The sequence below is a fragment of the Opisthocomus hoazin genome, chromosome Z (assembly GCF_030867145.1).
Source record: "Opisthocomus hoazin isolate bOpiHoa1 chromosome Z, bOpiHoa1.hap1, whole genome shotgun sequence".
NCBI lineage: Eukaryota > Metazoa > Chordata > Aves > Opisthocomiformes > Opisthocomidae > Opisthocomus > Opisthocomus hoazin.
Window position 1 is genome coordinate 62,174,895 of NC_134454.1, and position 18,020 is coordinate 62,192,914.

At 35.7% G+C, this 18,020-nt stretch overlaps 1 protein-coding gene across 6 annotated transcripts in view; it reads right to left on the bottom strand.

Moving 5' to 3' along the window:
- Positions 1 to 7,438: 7,438 nt before the first annotated feature.
- CHD1 (chromodomain helicase DNA binding protein 1) overlaps positions 7,439 to 18,020 on the bottom strand; it is a 55,593-nt gene continuing 45,011 nt past the window's right edge. For 4 of the 6 annotated variants that reach the window (XM_075410782.1, XM_075410780.1, XM_075410786.1 and 1 more), the window contains 7 exons: positions 15,502 to 15,765; positions 14,937 to 15,077; positions 12,693 to 12,871; positions 10,704 to 10,800; positions 10,439 to 10,496; positions 9,284 to 9,494; positions 7,439 to 9,084 (listed from right to left, as the gene is read on the bottom strand). In XM_075410782.1, coding sequence (XP_075266897.1) covers positions 8,721 to 9,084; positions 9,284 to 9,494; positions 10,439 to 10,496; positions 10,704 to 10,800; positions 12,693 to 12,871; positions 14,937 to 15,077; positions 15,502 to 15,765 — 1,314 coding nt within the window. In that variant the 3' untranslated portion in view covers positions 7,439 to 8,720. The remainder of the gene's footprint in view (positions 9,085 to 9,283; positions 9,495 to 10,438; positions 10,497 to 10,703; positions 10,801 to 12,692; positions 12,872 to 14,936; positions 15,078 to 15,501; positions 15,766 to 18,020) is intronic. The other 2 variants (XM_075410784.1, XM_075410783.1) reach the window with 1 other exon arrangement.

Here is an 18,020-nt window from a genome sequence, read left to right on the forward strand (position 1 = left end):
TCATTCTGTGTAATTTTGACATCTGTGAATACCAGGGTGTTTATATGTGGGATACGAACAAGGCAAATAACCACATGCCTGATGTGTTTAGTTTTAAGATTACATTCAACGAACTCGCCATCTCTGCAACAGATGTGACGAGAGAACCAAGGGAATGTTGCAGCTGGTCCACATTTGCTCCCTCAGAGGTACAGGCAGGTGTGAGAGTCTCACTCATGAGCCTGATACGCACTTCTGTTCAAAAAAATTCCCGAAGAAGCAATTTTGTCAGAACTACACTGGTGCACTGAGAATCTGAAGCTGACTTTTAAAATTTTCATTCAACTTAGCACTCAAGTTTCGAAGTGTAAAGAAGAGAGGAAGAGAATTACATACAAGTTTTCTACCATAGAGAAACAGGACACATCCAGTTCATTTCCAGTATTTATGAGCTGATGCATGACTTGGAACAGTGACTCAATATGCCTGCTTTCGGCTTACTCATTTTGTTTCTCCCATCTGCCAAGTATATTATTTTTAAGCCTAGAGCTAATGAAAAGATTTTATTTAGTGATTAGAAGTCCCGCATGCTGTTTTTCAGACAAGCAAATGAACTCCCATCTCTCAGCTTGCACTGACAGGAACACTGGGCACTGGCCATGCTTGCCTTCCTGCTGCAATTGGAGATCCTTCCTGAAGAGCTCAGGAATAAGCTAGGAGAAAAAATCCTAGGCCAAGAGATCTGAGTCAATCCTGATGGCTGAAATAATATATTAAGGGATAAAGAAACACTGAATAAATTGTAGTACTTGAAAGCACCAACTGGGGATAAAATAGAATACTTGCATAAAAGTATTCTGGTGTTTTAAAGACATTACTACTAACTAATGTGTGTCTTATGTCCCTCTTGTTATGCTGGAATAACACCATCTCATAAAACATACATTTTAAAGTGTTTGCAGTACTAAACTGAGTGAATCACTGCACCTGAGAAGAAATGATTAGTTTTTTATTCCATGATCATACACTGATAATGATAAAAGAAATACTGAATTTACTTAATGCATTCTCTGCAGTGTACTCTCATCATGTACTGTCTGCAATGGATGAAGTGGGCTTCCTTAGAAAAAGTAGTTTGGGGCTCTGTCATTAAAATTGCATGATAGAATTGCATAGAGGGGTCTGAATTAAGATTCTGCAAGCAAACTTAGTCTGGAATCTGCTAACTTCTAAGTAATGTGTTTTGCAGTTATGCAAATGTAAAGTCACTTTTACATTTATGGGAAAAAAATTGAAAATACTGTCATCTAAAAATATTCTTGCCTCAGTTTTGAATGTTTACAGTGTATTTATTGAAAACATGTATTTTGTAAAGAAATGGTAAGCTCTCAGTCTATCTGTTTATTCTGTGTGTTATTATTCTACAAAACCATATATTAAGACTTTAGGTTATGACTGGAAAAATAACTTGGCTCACAGTTAATGTAAGCAAGTTTCAAATTAGTAATGACAATTTCTTTTTTCTCATTATGGAAACATGGGTTGTGGTTCTAATAATAAGATCTGTGTGAGTTTTACACTTAAATAACATTGTGTTCTCCCTATTAAGAATAATTTTCCACCAAATTACAAGTGATCCCTAAGTAAAGATGGAATATTCAAAAATTTAGAGATAATTTACAAGTATAAGGATATACAAGGATAATTTACAAGTAAATTGATGCTATAAGGTACATCATACTTGTTTTCAGTACTGTAACTGGAAATAATACAAACTCTTCAAACTTCACACATTGTCCCATTGTCCCTCAGTGACAGAGCAATTAGGGTTGGGTTTTTTCCTGCCTGCAGTGATGATTGTGGAGTTTCTCTAGAATTTTAAAACTGCAGAAGGGCAGTCAACTATGATTGTCTGAGGCTTGAACTTCGCAAAAGTAAGTATTTCAATAGGTATACATACTTGCAGACTAATAATTGGGCATACTGCACCTTTCAGATAATTTCATATTAATTTCTTCTAGTATTCTGGCTGTATTCTTGTCTGAGAGTAAATATTATTAATCTTATAATTAATTCACTTAATTGAAACAGAATAGGGAAGACTGCACTATTAAAGATTACACAGCAGATAGAATGGGAGTTGATACTTTAAAAACTTGACCAGAATATGGGGGACCTACAGGGTGATCTGTTCTGTTAGCTCATGGACATATACTCCAAACATCTCTCTTCAGTCTCTAGCTAGAGACTATCACAGTACATCTGAAGAGAAGAATACAGTTTTAAAGCACCAAACTAGAGAATGCAGTGCTTCATGTGCATTTTCTTTTTCATTAAATCTCATGGAGTATCTCTTTCCTGCACGTTTCCCTCCAGCATTATGGTTAATGAATATCTGGATCCTAACTCTTCAGATGTATTTATTTGGAATTTGACATTACTTAGTGAACACTTAAGATCTTGGGAAGGTAATGGTAATTTTGCAGCCCTGCTTATTTTTACACCAGGAAAAAAACTGGATTAGACCTTACCTTTCTAGATTTGATAATTTCGATAGACTTCAGTAAGTAGAACTACAATTTTCTGTTTGAGATCTTTTAAAACTGATCTCCTGCCTATTCTGTTCTGGGTAGAACATCCAGCTGCAGATTGCATTACAGGAAGAACATAATCACACCCCCACCAATCTAATTTAGTTAAAAATTTAAAACTCTCATAATAACAATTCTTGCAAACAATACCAAGAAGGGATGGAGCAACTGTTCCAGACAGACATACTGAAAGGCATTTCAAACTGTGGACTTCTGACAGTTTTATTATGAATGCTCAGTGCCATGGTTAGTTGTGTGTGTTGCTTGGTCAACTACATTTCACAATTCCAAGATTCCCAAGACATAGCACTTAGTTATGATACTGATAGGCGTAGGTAGTCTCACAGAACATATTCTTAAGTATTGTAGAAAATTCTAATATAAGATTAAGTTAAGCTTCACTTCAAGGAATGATGATTTGACATGCTTACAAAACCCAAAGCTTTGAAGTTCTTTTTGCTCCTGTGTGATTAAAAGGAATGTTAAAGAAACATTTGTTAAATTTAATCGGTCTATACACTACAGGTAGTCACTCATCAATGCTAGGATTACTGCAAATGAAAACCAGTAGCTAATTTTAAATGATGAGTGAGAATATTATTTTCAAATGCTCCAATGGCTTCAGCAAATGCTAACTCTTTTGCAATTAAAACTCTGTGGAGGTCTTACAGACTACTGCAGTAATAAAAGCTGATTAACTTACATGTGATCAGTGGTATGTGATTTTCTGACATGATTTCTGGATGTTTGTTTTCAGAGAAGACAGACTTAAAACTGAGCTTGTTGAAAAACTTGTGACAAATAAAATACTTTTAGCAAATTAATAATAATAATGGCCCAAGTATGTTCAGTTTCAGCCTCAGTGAATGAACGCAATCTAGAGTTCTAAATTTCAGCCTTCTAATAGGACCAAATGTTTATAGTTTAAAACCTCTCAAAGTTTTTCATCAATAATTTCTGGAAGTCTTCCATAATTATGTATTTTTCAGGTGACTTTTAATAACAGTCATGAAATGTACTTTGACAGTAGCTGCTCTTAGGACGACAACTTTCTGACTGTAGTATTTCACCCACCATTAAACTACTCTGATGGTCTGTAGCACTGTCAAAAACAGGGCTATTGCAACATTAAGCAGCATCTGTATTAAACCTCTGTGCTCTGGAGCACTCTGGTTTTACCAGTTCTAGCAGTTTTGCCAGCTCCTTTTTAACAGCTTAAGAACAGACTTGTAGCATATCTCACCTCTTTCTCACCCTCATTCCTCTACATGATTTTTAGCCTAGCAGTTACTACAGTAAACCCCCATCTTAGCTGTATGAACTCAGCTGTATGAAATTAAGTGACATGTGAGCTCTTTATTAAGCATTTCCCAAGAACACAACATTTTTCACAGAATGCTAGATATGTTACATGAATAACTTTTCCCCTGGGATGTCTTCCTTTTCTATTCTCTGAAAACTGCCTTGGTTGATTCTGGGTAGGAGCAATCTGCCTTGGTTTCCAAAATCCTCACCAAAATGAGAATTCAAGCTTCAATTTGTATTACAGAGATGCACAAGCTTCGCTAGCTGCAACAGCCACCCAAGAATAAAGGTAGGTCTTGGCTAGCAATAGAAACAGCAGTCTTTTTAAAAAAACTCACCTGTAGAGAGGCTGCAGGCTACCTGCATGAGTGCACTGAGTTGGAGGCCCTGGAGAAAACAAGTTGATTGGAGGGTGCCATTAAGGGCATTGGTAGAAAGCTGGAATAGGGTTGGAAAGATAGATTCAGAAGCAGAGCAATGGTGAGAGGGAGAGGAGGCTGAGAAAAAAGCCTTGCCTCTGGGATACGCTAACAAAAACCTCACACTGAGGGTGAAGCTGGGCGGGTGGTGGGATAAGTTTGGGTTGGGAAAATCGGGGGCATTCAGTACAAGGCTGGGCTTGGATACCTCAGGTTTGAATAGAAGGGGTCAGAGGGACTGGCAGTACCTTGAGGCACCATCTCCTCACTGATCACTTGGCTGGCAGCTGAGAAATAGACACCTGACTCCTCTTCCGCATAAAGTGTACCCAGGCACCTCATACACAGCTGTAAGACTGTCATCCAACAATGCCCTCCTTTTTGTTGAAGCAAGCATGGTGCCCCTAACTACACGGGCTCAACTGTGGTAATAATGCCCAACTCTTGCAATTAGTTAGACCAATTTGCTCAATTTTAGGATTAGTTATTTTCTTTTCAATAGGACAATGGCAATTCTTCTTTATGCAAATTAACAATAATCACTAAATGTCATTATTTATCCCAAAGCAATCTTCACTTTTCACATAAGGTTTTGATAATAAAAAAATAAGATAGTTACCAATAAATTGGTAGGGCTAGGGGACTGGAAAATATATGCTGGAAACATTGTTTGTTTTAGTATTGGCCATATCCAAAGGAAGATCTACATTGACCTCATGCAGTGTGAAAGTGTAAGGATGTGTGGACAAGAATGTGCTCCCCATTACTCAGTCATTCTCAGCTCTTCTCTTAAGAGGAATAACTAGACTACAGAGAAAAATGAAAAGGATAAGAAACAGTGTGTTCCATAAGCTGCTTCTTGTTTCTTGCCTCTAGCAGTGTCTCACACAATTGCATCTCTTAGTTACTGCTTCTGGAGCATTTCGCAAATAAAAGCTTCAGCATAAAGTTTTAAGAACAAAGCTTGAATTTCAGGTGCAACCATACTAGCTTGTTGGAAGAATGAAGAGATAGAAATGACAGCACTACATATCTGTCCCAACATGGTTCAATAAAACAAGCCTTGTTCAGTACAAGTTGATCCTGAGTGGATACATTCATACTGGCTGTTACCTATTTTAATTGTCTTTACTACTGTCTAATAGAAACAAGAGATTGTCTACATTTATTTCAGTAAATGTAAAAATTAGAGGACCTCATTTCAGCCATAGCACACTAAAAGAAGCTAGGATTTAATTAATTTGCTGTTCCAATAAAACTTGGATGTCTCATGAGGAAGCAAAACTGTATCAGGATGATCTCCTTTAGTGTCTTCAGACTTGCCCATCTTGCTAAGTAATGGTGAGGTAATTTCCTACCAAAAAAAGCTACTGTCACTGGACACAACAGCAAGCATAACACTGAAGATTGAAACAGCTCCTTAAAATACATCCACTACAAGAGTACTTCACTGCGATTCTACACTTTGTATGGGAACGCTGCAGCTGTAAGGGCTGTGGAGGTGACAAGATCGATTTATTGATGACATTGTACAGGGACAAAATAAGACAATTCAACTCTGAAAAGAAGGAAGACAGGCATCAAACCTACTCAGCTTATGGAATCAGTGCTTTAGGTTTCTGTGCTATCCATGTCTCAAAGGGCAGCTGGGGCACACTCCTTTTGTAGGAGCATCATGTTTCTGCAGAAACTGCCATCCTTTTGTGGTTGGTGCTGAATCATTTGCAAGTCCTGTTCCTGAGAGCAGCAAAAGGCTCTCAGAAACCAGAAGCTCTTTGAGTGCCGCTCAGACACCAGGACATCTGCACTTTAGTTCAAAATGGGGAAAAACAGAGTGACTGTGAGCAGGTAAATGATGATGCCAAGACAGCTTGATGAACTAATGGCAACCAGTCAGACCATGCACTTCTCTGTCCCTAAAACTAATAGCAGCAATACATTTTTTAAAGTGCTTTTTCAAACTGACCACTGATCTACTCTTTTTAGGCAGTGCTGGGAATGGCAGACTAGCAATACCCAACAGGATTAAGATGGAAATCTTAGACTTCTGTGCATGGTAGATGAAACACCTGAATCTTTATCAACAGCCATATGAGGAGTTCTCTTGCAGTCACCAGAATTCTTACCTCCCAAAACCTCTTACAGACAGGCAACATTAGTATCAGATGGATGCTTCAGAACTAGACACACTCCTTGAAGACTTTTCATTACAAATAAACGAAAGAAGGATCAAATCTGCATGCACGGAAAATGAATTATAAATGGCTTATTAGCAGAGGATATGGGATTCTCCAAAACAGTAAGATACACCATTACAGTCAATGGACGTCATCTCCACCACCAAGCTTGATACTTAATTGGAAGGGGAAAAATTTAAACTGCTGCAAATGTGATTTGTAAATCTATAAATATCACTGAATAAAAGTTAGCACAGCCTAAGTTCACACTGCCAAATACTCTAATCATCAAAGCCACCAGGTAAGTATTTTGTCTTGCTTATCTTGGGTCTCTCTGAACTACATTTACCAAAATGGATGCAGACTAACCATGTCACATTAGACATGCACAGCCACCATGCCATAATATCGCTATGCTGATGGTGAACCAGGCTTAGTGGGACTGGTCTCTCTGTGCTCTGCTGATGGACTTATACACTGCCCAAGCAATAGGAATCAGTAGCTGGAGATGCTCCAGCTTCTAGATTTTCACCACTGGAAGCATAAGACACATGGCAGACATTGCACAGCCTTATCAGATACCACTTCACTGCCTAAACACTGCTTCAGCAATAAAGCTTAAAAGCGGAACAACTCTCAACCCTCCAGATCCTGGGACTATGAAAAGCTAAGAAATGAAGCAGCATTAACTAACTGAGTCCCAGCCTACATTAAAGAAATTTAAAACTTAATGTGCAGCAGCTCTGCCTACAGTGAGATCCTAACAGGTACTCTGTGGACAGATTTTGGTTCTATATTAATGCTTTCATATAAACCTGCTTAACTGGAAGAAAAACGCTCAACACTGCAAGAGCAGAGAAAGACTTGAGCAACAGATACAGCTCCAACCACGTGATGCATGCCAAGCTACGTATCTTCCGTAATTATCACATTGCATATTAAAATTTAGTACATGAGAGTTTTAATTTTTTTATGGGTAAACCTGAGAAAAAGTAACACTGTAGAGAAAAACACGGCAGAAAACTACAAAAGCCCACATATCCTTTTAGTTTAAATTTAATTTGTCAGATAGAAGTTATCTATGTACAATCAGTGTAACAATTCTGTCAATAAAGTCATTCAAATCATCTAAAATATTAACTGGCTGCATAGCACATTTGACGTTATTGCCCATGTTGAAGAGGGAACACAAATGGATTTACAATAAATTTTGGCTGATTTGGATTTTGAAGTGTTCGGATATTTAACACTCCTTCTCTAAAACTAATGCACCTGAAAAGCTTTCCAGAGCAAAGTTCAGCTGGGTATTTCTTACCATTTCATTACAAACAATCACAACACTGACAGTTTAATAGGGAAACACCCCCACCAACCTACAAACAAAAAAACCAAAACATGTATGTGAAGTATCCAATAAAAAAGGAGCACTAAATGGAATAAAATGTTTCCCCATTTTCACATTCTGAACAGTGAATCCATCAAGATCTTTTATTAAAACATGTAAGTACACTGATTTTGTTTCATACTTGTGATAAGAAGGCCTGAGTCAGTAGGGAAAGGAACAGTCCAAAAGGCCTGAGGGAAAAAAGCTCATTTAATTAATTTACAATAATTTACAGCCATTTGTTTGTCTTTTGTTTTTTTATTATTATTTGTTTGTTTTGTAAAAAGGCATTATAACTGATCACAAACAGGAGAAATCCTGGCTATTTTACAGTTATAGGTACAGAATTTAAATATTCAAGCTTGTGATGAAAAGCGGCAAGGTGGTCGCAGTGTACAATGTAAACAAGTAGCTTTGGAAAGTGAACAAAGTCCTTGAGAGTTATTTACTAAAAAACAAAAGAAAATAAACTCCTAATTCCTTCCTGAAATATGAGCACAGGTCAGTGTTTAAAATTTCATTTACAAACATAATTTAAAACATGTTCAGCCTAAAACCACTCTGACATGAAGAGTTTTATAGTAAGATCCAGTCTGAAAGGGGCAGTGTTGAGGTCCCTGTAAAAGTAAACATCTTCCATTTCTTAAAAAAGAGTGCCACAACATTTGCAGCACAGTGCAGCATAAACTTTAAATACAAAAATATTTTTCTTCTGTTGGGATAATAGACCTTGCATCCTGGAAAGAAGTAACAATACTGCTACTGATAGAATATCCAAGTCCATATCTTTCAAGTCATGTAAGGCAATTACTGTGTTAGTTTACTGTATATGGCTAAAAGAAGGTCCAGAAAGTGTCAGTCTTTGTTATGTTTTCCGGCTACTCCATGTATGTTCAGGTGTACTTCTGTGATCTGCTGAGTGTTCAAAAGGAGATCGGTGTCCTAGGGGAGATCTTGAACCATAAGGAGACCTCTGATCTAATGGTGACCTTGGGCCACTACCTGAAGCTCTATGGTCCATTTGCCAGTCTGAGTGGTACCTATAATCTCTGGAAGATTTATGATGGCTGTACTCTGAAGTGGAACGGTGATCTGAATGTATCCTGTGGTCTGAATGGGAACGGTGATCTGAATGAGCCCGGCTGTCTTTTAAACTTCCTTCCAGGTTTGACCTGTGGTCTCTGCTCCGGTAGTCATCTAACTTTCTATGTTTACTATCAGTGTAGTATCTAAAAACCAGAAGTTATTTATGTTAGTGTTACTAAACATTAAGAGCCACAATTATGTCAAGTAACAGAACTGCATTAGAGAGATATCATCACTGTAATTTCGCATTACTAAAAAAAGATGGTTTGGGCTTTCTACAAGCATACTACAAAACCAGGAAGGGAATTCTGAACACATTCTAAAATTGCTGAAGAAACTCACCTGCTGTCTTGTTTGTAGTGATCCCAGTCTCTGTGATCTTTTCCATTGCTAAAGGCTGAATAGGGCCTTTTCCTAGAGTCACTTTTTTTGTAAGCATCTCCCTGATGCCTGTCTTTATGGTGATCGTGGTATTGTGATAAATGTCTATCAGAAGAATAGCTGTCCCTGCTACTGTCATCATGGTTTGTATTCTCCTTCAGTTTTTCCACATCTGTTTAATAAAACAGAGGTTAAAAGGAAGTCTCAAAGTCTCTTCTTCATCCAATTCAAACAGCACTTCTACCTCTCAGATGTAAAGCAGTATGAAACTGACATAGTTTGACAGAAAAAAAAGATCTAAACAGTTGAAAGACAAATGCAGTAACGCGAGAGAACTGGAAGAAAAACCAGAAGTAAGAAGGAAGAATGTAGATGTGCAGGACTCATAAATGAACCTAGAATGTAGATGTGTAGGACTCATAAATTGAACTTTTTAACCTCTCCCTTCAGTCCAAGAAGCTAAGTGTGGTCCAAACAAGCAGCGAGTAGAGATGCCTTTAGTAGAGAAATTTTGGATACAATGACAGCAACTTGGGATGGCCTTAGCATGAAGAACAGTTTTAAAGGTACACCTTGTTAATGAAAGTCTTTCAGTGGTATTCTTGAAATACATTACGATGATTTTAAGTCCATGAAAATATATTCAGTGTTACATAACACAAAAGCAAACATTACAATAAGGCAGGTGTAGGACCACAGAAAAATCGGTGTTATTGTCAACAGTAAAAGACAGCCCATGTAACTAATTATAAACTATGACTTCAAGGAATAGCTTGCTTTCTTACACAGTACTGACATTAGAACAGCTACAAATAGGCATAGAATTTCCAATAAATCTACAGGTTTTGCAAAGACGTCTCTCCTTCCCCAAAATTAAACAAAAAAAAAATGTTTCCAAAAGTTTTTCAGAAGATGGTCAAATAACTTGCCACTAAAACCAGCAAACACCAGCTTCTGTCTGCACACACCGAGACTTCATTAGCAAACTAGTGCAGTTTTGCTAATCAGCCTATCTCTATACTTAGTAATGTGGGAGACAGATCTAGGAGATGTGTGAAATTAAATAAACATGAAAATTAAGGTACCTAACACAAGAATATACTTAATGTTTCTTACCCGGATTTCTAATTACATGTGTATTCAGACTGCCGCTCATATTCTGGTCATTGTGTTGCTGAAAGAAACAAGTACAAAACCTCATTGCTAAATCCCAAAGTTCATCTGAATCATTAGAAAAACATCCTAACAAAAAAGACTACTACAAACACAAATGCTACTTCAAGTGTATTTCTCTGTTCCTTATAATCCTTTAAATCTAGTAAAAGAGTTACAGTACTTAAAATATATATTTATGTATTTAGAAAGGGTCTGAAAATATTACCTGAGACTCTTGGCGTTTTTTGATTGCATGTTTATACAGTTTGTGCAGCTTTCTGGCATCAAATTCTGTAAACTTAGAGACAAAAATCCACAAATTTCTGAGGAAGAAGAAAAGAGAAGTTATAATTCTTCTATACATTTGTTTTTCTTGTATTATGCAACAGAACATGGTTTTAACTGAAATTATTTGAATGGTACCTTCAGTAAACCGTAAACACTAAAAAATTTAGAGTATTGCCTACCTGCACAGCAACCATTACCTAGCTGTATTTCAAAAATTTGAAACATTAATTCCTTTAACAAATTCTCACACAATGATATTTATCATAAGTACTTCACAGTGGAAAGTCCATGGAAAGTAGTACTAATAACAACTGTGTTAACAGAATGATTTGTGAAACTACTTAAAAATGCAGCTATCAGTTTATTATTTTTTATTTTTATTTATTATCAGTTTATTATTTATTATCAGTTTATTATTATTTTCAGTCTTCTGAAAGTTTGTTTGAATTTTGAGTATTTACCACTCAGTAAATAAAAATTGAAATAAGTAAAGTAAGTAAAAATTCTTCCAAACTTGAAATCTCTTACAGTGCAAGACATTTGACGTACAAGACTTATTTCATGAAAACATCAGTGAGAGAATTTTTTCCACAGAATTCCAAAGCCTGGTCAAAGCTTTTGAAACCAAATAAAAATTGTGAAAAAGGATGGAAGTGGCATGGCAATAGATTTGTGCTTAATCTGTGCTGAAAGAAATGAAAGAACAAAGGAAGTGTTCTGCTGTCAAGATGCCAAAACCCTGAAGAAAACATTTGCTTCTATGATCACAGGTAACAGATCTGAAGTCTAGAATTCTTTTAGTCAAATTCACAGGTTGAATGCTTAAAAGAGACTATAGAATACTAGTGTTCAGACGTGTCTGAACTGTGCAGGCTCAGGAAGCAACAGTCTGCACTTTCACTGTGATTATTTAAACATGATTTTGGTCTAGCGATTTGCAAAAGCAGATAACCAGTCAATGCTGTGCCTAATGATACCTGTATAGCTATGTATAACCGAAGTAGATTAACTACACTTCTTATCAAAGATGGTTGAAATACATATTTTATTTATCATAATATTGTAGCATTATTATGAATAATAGCTCTATTACGAGTTTCCACTTAAAGAAATACAACATTTACCAAAATGTAAGACATGGATCTTCGTTTTGTATCTCAGATCACCTTAATACTGTGAAGCAAAGCAAATAAAAACAGCAGAAACTTTCTACACTAACAGAAGTTTTCAAGAAAATTAAACACTTAACATACTTCTGCATATGGAAGTGCAGGAAGTATTTTCAACCATAAAAGATTAAACTGCACATTCCAACACAAGTAACTCAAATGGCATTAAGAACTTAATGAAGCATGAAGTTTACAAACTAACATTTTTTCTGAATTTTTTTAAATTGGCACCTCATAAAAGTGCAAACTCATCTTTCATGTTTGAAATACATCTGAATACATTACGATAAATACCTTTAGCAAGTCATACTTAATATGCAATTTTAGAGTATATTTTAAAAAGAACAAAGAATTCTGAAACTCAAAAATCATACAAAGTTCAACACAAATTTAGAATTGCCTATTTAGTAGGAATTAAAAAAGAACTCCTCAAAGTTGAAAAAAACAGATCCTTAAAGGTAAGAATGCTTTTCCACTAAACACAATCTAAGTAACAGCTTATCTAGTATTTGCTTTTCATTGTAAGAAGTGAGATGACTCCACCTACTGAACAAAATGCATTGCTACGCAATACAAAAAAGTCCACTGAAAGTCAGAACCATCTATAATCATCTTTATTTATAGAAGCCTATTTAGAACTGCAGAAAGATACAAGAAAGGGAGAATAAAAAAATGAGAGAAATAATTAAAAACTATTTGCTTAATAGAAGTAATTACAGATACTCCATTTTCAAGAAAAACTATGGGGAGTAACTTACTTTCTCCACTGTTTAATTTGTTCGGGATTTGTGTACTCCTTCAGACATTCAGTAATGTGATCCCCAATTTTGATTAGACACTGTCTAGTATGTTCCAGCTGCTCTCTTTCAGAAAGGCCCTTCTCTGGTCGATCCAGCTGTTTCAATGCTGCTTTGACTGGCCTCATTCTTTCTTTGCACTGTAAAATGGGAAAAAGGAATGTATTAATTCAAAAGAATTCTAAAATGCGGCCCACCCTTTACTGTGAGATATATATACACACACACGCACAGACAGTATTGTTACGAGCCAAATAAAACACAAGATTTGCTCATACCTCTTAAAAATGTTTTACAGGTTTCCTTTGAAAAAAACTGTATTTTAAACCCAATTTGAAATTCACTCCTCTATGAAAGCATTAGATTATATAAAATACAGGTATCAAGGATTTTAGAAAGCTAATCAATTTAATAGGGATTTTCTGATGAAAAAGGACTCATTACAACTGGGTTTCACGATCATAGTTTTAACTTTCAGCACAAGCATATAGGACAAGACTTACACTTTTTCCACCTTGGAAGCTATAGAAACTCAATGTCAAATATGAGACTTTTCACTACATTTCAAACAGGCACTTTATACCACAATTCACCTGGCATTCAGCAGAGGATCCACACTGCTTCTCTAAGCAGTTTTTAAACCTCCGTGCTATGCAGATACTAGCAGAACTTGTGCTATCTAAAGGTAGTTTGGGTATGCCTAGATTAGTAACAACAGTGATGGCAACGCAGACGTATGTCGTATGTGTGTTCTTGAATTTTCACACTTTGAATCAAATGTTTTAATAATAAATCCAGATAAAACCAGTTGGCATGATTTAAACTACAGACACTTGCTTAGGAATACCATCCAACGACAATAGCATGGCAAACAGATGAAATGCATATTCTCCTTGTCACAAAGAGCCAAATTAGTTAAGCGTGAACAACCCACAGTAGTAATTTCCATAGAAAGTGTGGTTAAAGATGCTAATTAGACTGCATGTGACCATGGCATAACGATAAACAGGCATTCCAGAACAAAAAGCCGGGGGGGGGAAAGTTTTTTTATACACAGACCCAACCTAGAATTACTCCCAGTAAGAATAAAAAGAAGTCTGCAGATTAAAAAAAAAAAATGAAAACCCAAACATATGTTTGGAATAGAATAAAATGAAATATCACCATTACCATGTACGCATTTAGGGACAACTAAGAAAAATCAGGGAAGCTGTTCCATTGCCAGCTCATGCCACTAAGTAACTAAGGAGCTGCATTACATATTGCACTAGCCACAGCTTAAAGTAGCCTTTAAAAGATAGTTTAGAATGCAATGCTTAAATATGGAAGTGATCAGAAAAATGTAACTATACACTGAAATCAAGTGGCTCATCCTGGAAGTCACAGGTGAGTTACATGGAATGTTTAGAATAAAACCATACATAGACCAGTCATTGCCATACTCAAGAAAATCTACTTGCATGTCACAGCCAGCACCCACAACAGCCCCAATAAACCCGGCTGGCAGAAACAGCTGTTGAAATCTGAATGACAAAATACCTACAGGAGAGTAGCTGCTCAGAGGAACTCACTGATACCTTTACAAAGCCTCCAGCTGACCTATAAAACTGCACATAAATTGTGTGTATGTACCTTTTTTCCTCTGTTATTGATTCTGTTCTTAGTCAGAAGCAGCGATTAAACAAAATTCTTGTGGTGTCAAAGATATTACTCCACCAAGGTATTTCTAAGGGCTTTAGCATTTATTGCTTCCTGTGTGTACAAATGTAAGGCTGCAATACTTCAGGGGGAAAGTGCTGAAACTTAATTTCACTTGTTATGTTACAAAGAAAAAAGGTATGTGTCATAAGGCGAAGGTAGAGACTCCACCAACTGCATTGAAGTTCATTCACATCTGCTCTTTAAGAAGCAGGATACACAAGTTGTTCTTGAGGATATATCTTTACAGTTTATATTCTAAAGCTATTCAGCACACAGACCACTGGATAAGTTTTCCTACTATCCTACATAAATACAGTAAACAACAAAATAAAACTGCTGGAATGAAGACAAAAATTACAATGCCAATGACATTCATTGATCTGAGACTTCACTAGCAAAAGATCACCTGTGTTACTGTGCCCAATAACAGAATTAAGAACATCAAAAATTGTCCTCATTTAGACCATCAAATATAAAAAACTAACTTATCAAAAATGGACTTACCACGCTAAAAGTTTTCTGATCCAGTTCTTCAGATTCTTCTGATATAGGAACTGGTTCGCTACTTGCGGTAATATGAACTGGAGTATCCAACAGCGGAATTTTTTTATTTTTTTCTTTATTTTCAGATTTAATTTCATTTCCCTAAGAACAAGATATAAAAATATTTAAATAAACTTTATTTTGGCTCTGGAATTATCCTGTAACACATGACAATCCCCGTGACTACTGCATTCTCTTCAATAACAAGAATAAATACTATGCTGACACTCAATGACACATTTTACTTTCTCTGTGGGATGGAAAAGGAGAATGGAAAAGCAAAAAAAGAATTTCTTGCACACACTTGTACTCTCAATCCTACTAAAATACCTATCACTAAAGATGCAATTTCCCATTTCAAATGCCTGTCCTCATGGTTTCACATAGTAAAAATAAAATTTCAAATGATACAAGACATCAATGAAAGGACAACTGATCAGATCCAAAATACCTTTTCATCTCAAAATCATTCACATAAACCTAGCGGCCTTTTCTAGTGCTATATAAAATAAGTAAACCTAGTTACCTTCTCTTCCTTTACTTCTTTTTCTTTCTGTGTGGATTCTTTTACTTTGTTTTCTCTCTTTTCTTTAATATCTTTTTCTTTTAATTCTTTCTTATCCTCTTTTTCTTTTTTCTCCCTTTTCAAATCCCTCTTATTTTCTTTTTCTTTTGTTTCTCTTTTTTCTTCAGCTTCCTTCTTTATATCAATATCTGGCTCAGGCTTTTCTTCATTTTCTTTTTCTGCTTTAATTTTTTTATGTAGATGTTTCACTGAAACAATCTCATCCTGCAATACGCAAGCATATATGTCACATCAAACCGATCTCCTGTCTATACAAGTTTGGTAACTATGAGATTAAAAGATACTTTTTATCTGTGCATTTTTGTCTTTTTGGACATAGATTTAACAGTTATCAAATAGAACTGAATGCAGCTGTAAAGAAAGATGAGAACTACATGCTTACTTCCTTGATGTGACAAAGCAAGTACTGATGTGGCAGTTGTCATGAGGGTGAGAAATTATGTCCACTTAACTTAGAATCATGTCCCTCTGAAAGGTAATGAGGCTCTGAAGAGCTAAAAACTATGCAGAAGTAGACCTCGAAAAACTGAGCTAATTGGTCAGGACACTGAAGTGATGGGGATGTTAAAAGACCTCTGTTCTGGTCACTTTTGTTCCAGTAACTTTTTACCAATCCCATATTAAACATTCACAGGACAAAGTAACAGAGCCCTAACCTTCTCTTTTCCAGAGATGTTCTTTTTACTAGGCTTAAAAAAAGTCTTAGCTACAGATTGTCTGACAGGGGCCCATTTAATTATTTGAAGGTGAACAAAATACCACTCCACCGGTCTTTATAATACTCACTTCTAAGGTTTGAGATGGAAAATGAAATCCTTTCAGACACAGACAAATGCTATAATAAGTAACAGAAGTATTATGTACAGGTGCAAGGATCATTATAATATTTGAATTTATTTGAATACACCCTGGAAAGGCATATATAGAATCCATTGTGGAAAAACAGATGAAAGAATGTCTAATACATGAATCCAAACAAATTAGATGTGATATCAAGTAATCAGCCCAACCAGGACTTCAGTATTTAGGTATCACGGAAACTTCTCAGCAAAAATCCAATGACTTCAACAGTTTCCTGAATGTTCTAGCAGTCAAACAGGTAAGTTTTAAATATTGCACACAGTATGTCAGCTAAGTATCTAAAGCCAACTGTTTAGGTGGTTAAAGCCCATTCTTGTATATAGTCCAGTTTTCAGGAATGCAATTGTTAGTCTCCATCCAAAAGTATTAAAGTGATGAATATCTGTTATTAAATAAACAAGAGAGGACAGCATTCTAGACACTCTCCTAAAACATAACAAATCAGTCAACTGACTGGCAGTGTCTTCTGAGTGGAGATGAAGTCTAACACTCATTTTTTAATTAGTTTGAACATTTAACTTGCTTAGTTTTAGGATTCAGTTGCCCCTGTTAATTTACTGGCAACTGTGACAACACTTACAGTTCTTAGTCTTACATTCCATATAAATTATTGTATCTATAAACATAAGCTAGTCTACATTCAAATTTTAGGTTTTTTTCTGGATTTACATTTTATTCTTCATAGTGTAATTTAAACACATACAAGAATACTTTTGTTAAAAATGACTATTTTTTACCGATGTATCATGATTCTTCTAAGGCTGACTCCGTTTTAACTACATATTCACATAAATATTTTTTCCTCTAGAGTGAGGTGACAATCACAATGGTTTGCAGTAGTTTAAAATAGATAAGTAAGACACGTCAGTTTATTTTAAACCAGGAAGGAAGTATTTTTATGATACATATAGATTTGCACTGATTTATTTCAGCTACTTTCAAAGTCATAAAATTAGCTGTGACATGACCCTATACTTTACCTAAATTTTCATCTCTAGTGGTTTCTGCTGTGTGATAGATGTTAGAAATAAAAAGACCCAACAAAAGTAGAAACCTAAAGGACACATTAGAAGTAACAGAACATAACAAGGTTAAACAGTCAGTTAAATAGTCTTTTTGGATAATGAAAACCATGACGTATACAGGAACTTTCATGTGCAAGACTTGAAATTGATCATTTATTCATGCTGCTCATTCTAATTGACCTTGATGGATTTTTCCTGAGCCTGAATAAAAAGCTTTACCTTAAGAATCATTATCAGTAGTTGCAAGAGATTAGCCAGAAACATTAGTTTTATAATTGTGTGTTACATTAGGTTTACATTTCCAGCAGATACAGCGCTGAACTCTTTAAAGAATGCTGACACTGAGCAATGCCACTTGTAATTAGACTACACTATTTTTTTCTAATATAATTTGGAAAACTGCTCATAATTCCTCAGCTATTAACTTATCATTAAGTTAAAAGAGATACAGTCTTCCATGTTCTTGTACTGATGCAACATCAACTGTAGTGGGCACAAGAAAAGGATGACATTCGGATGTCTCAATTTTAAGTCAAGCAGAAGATAGAAACAGATACTAATAGGAAGAACTGA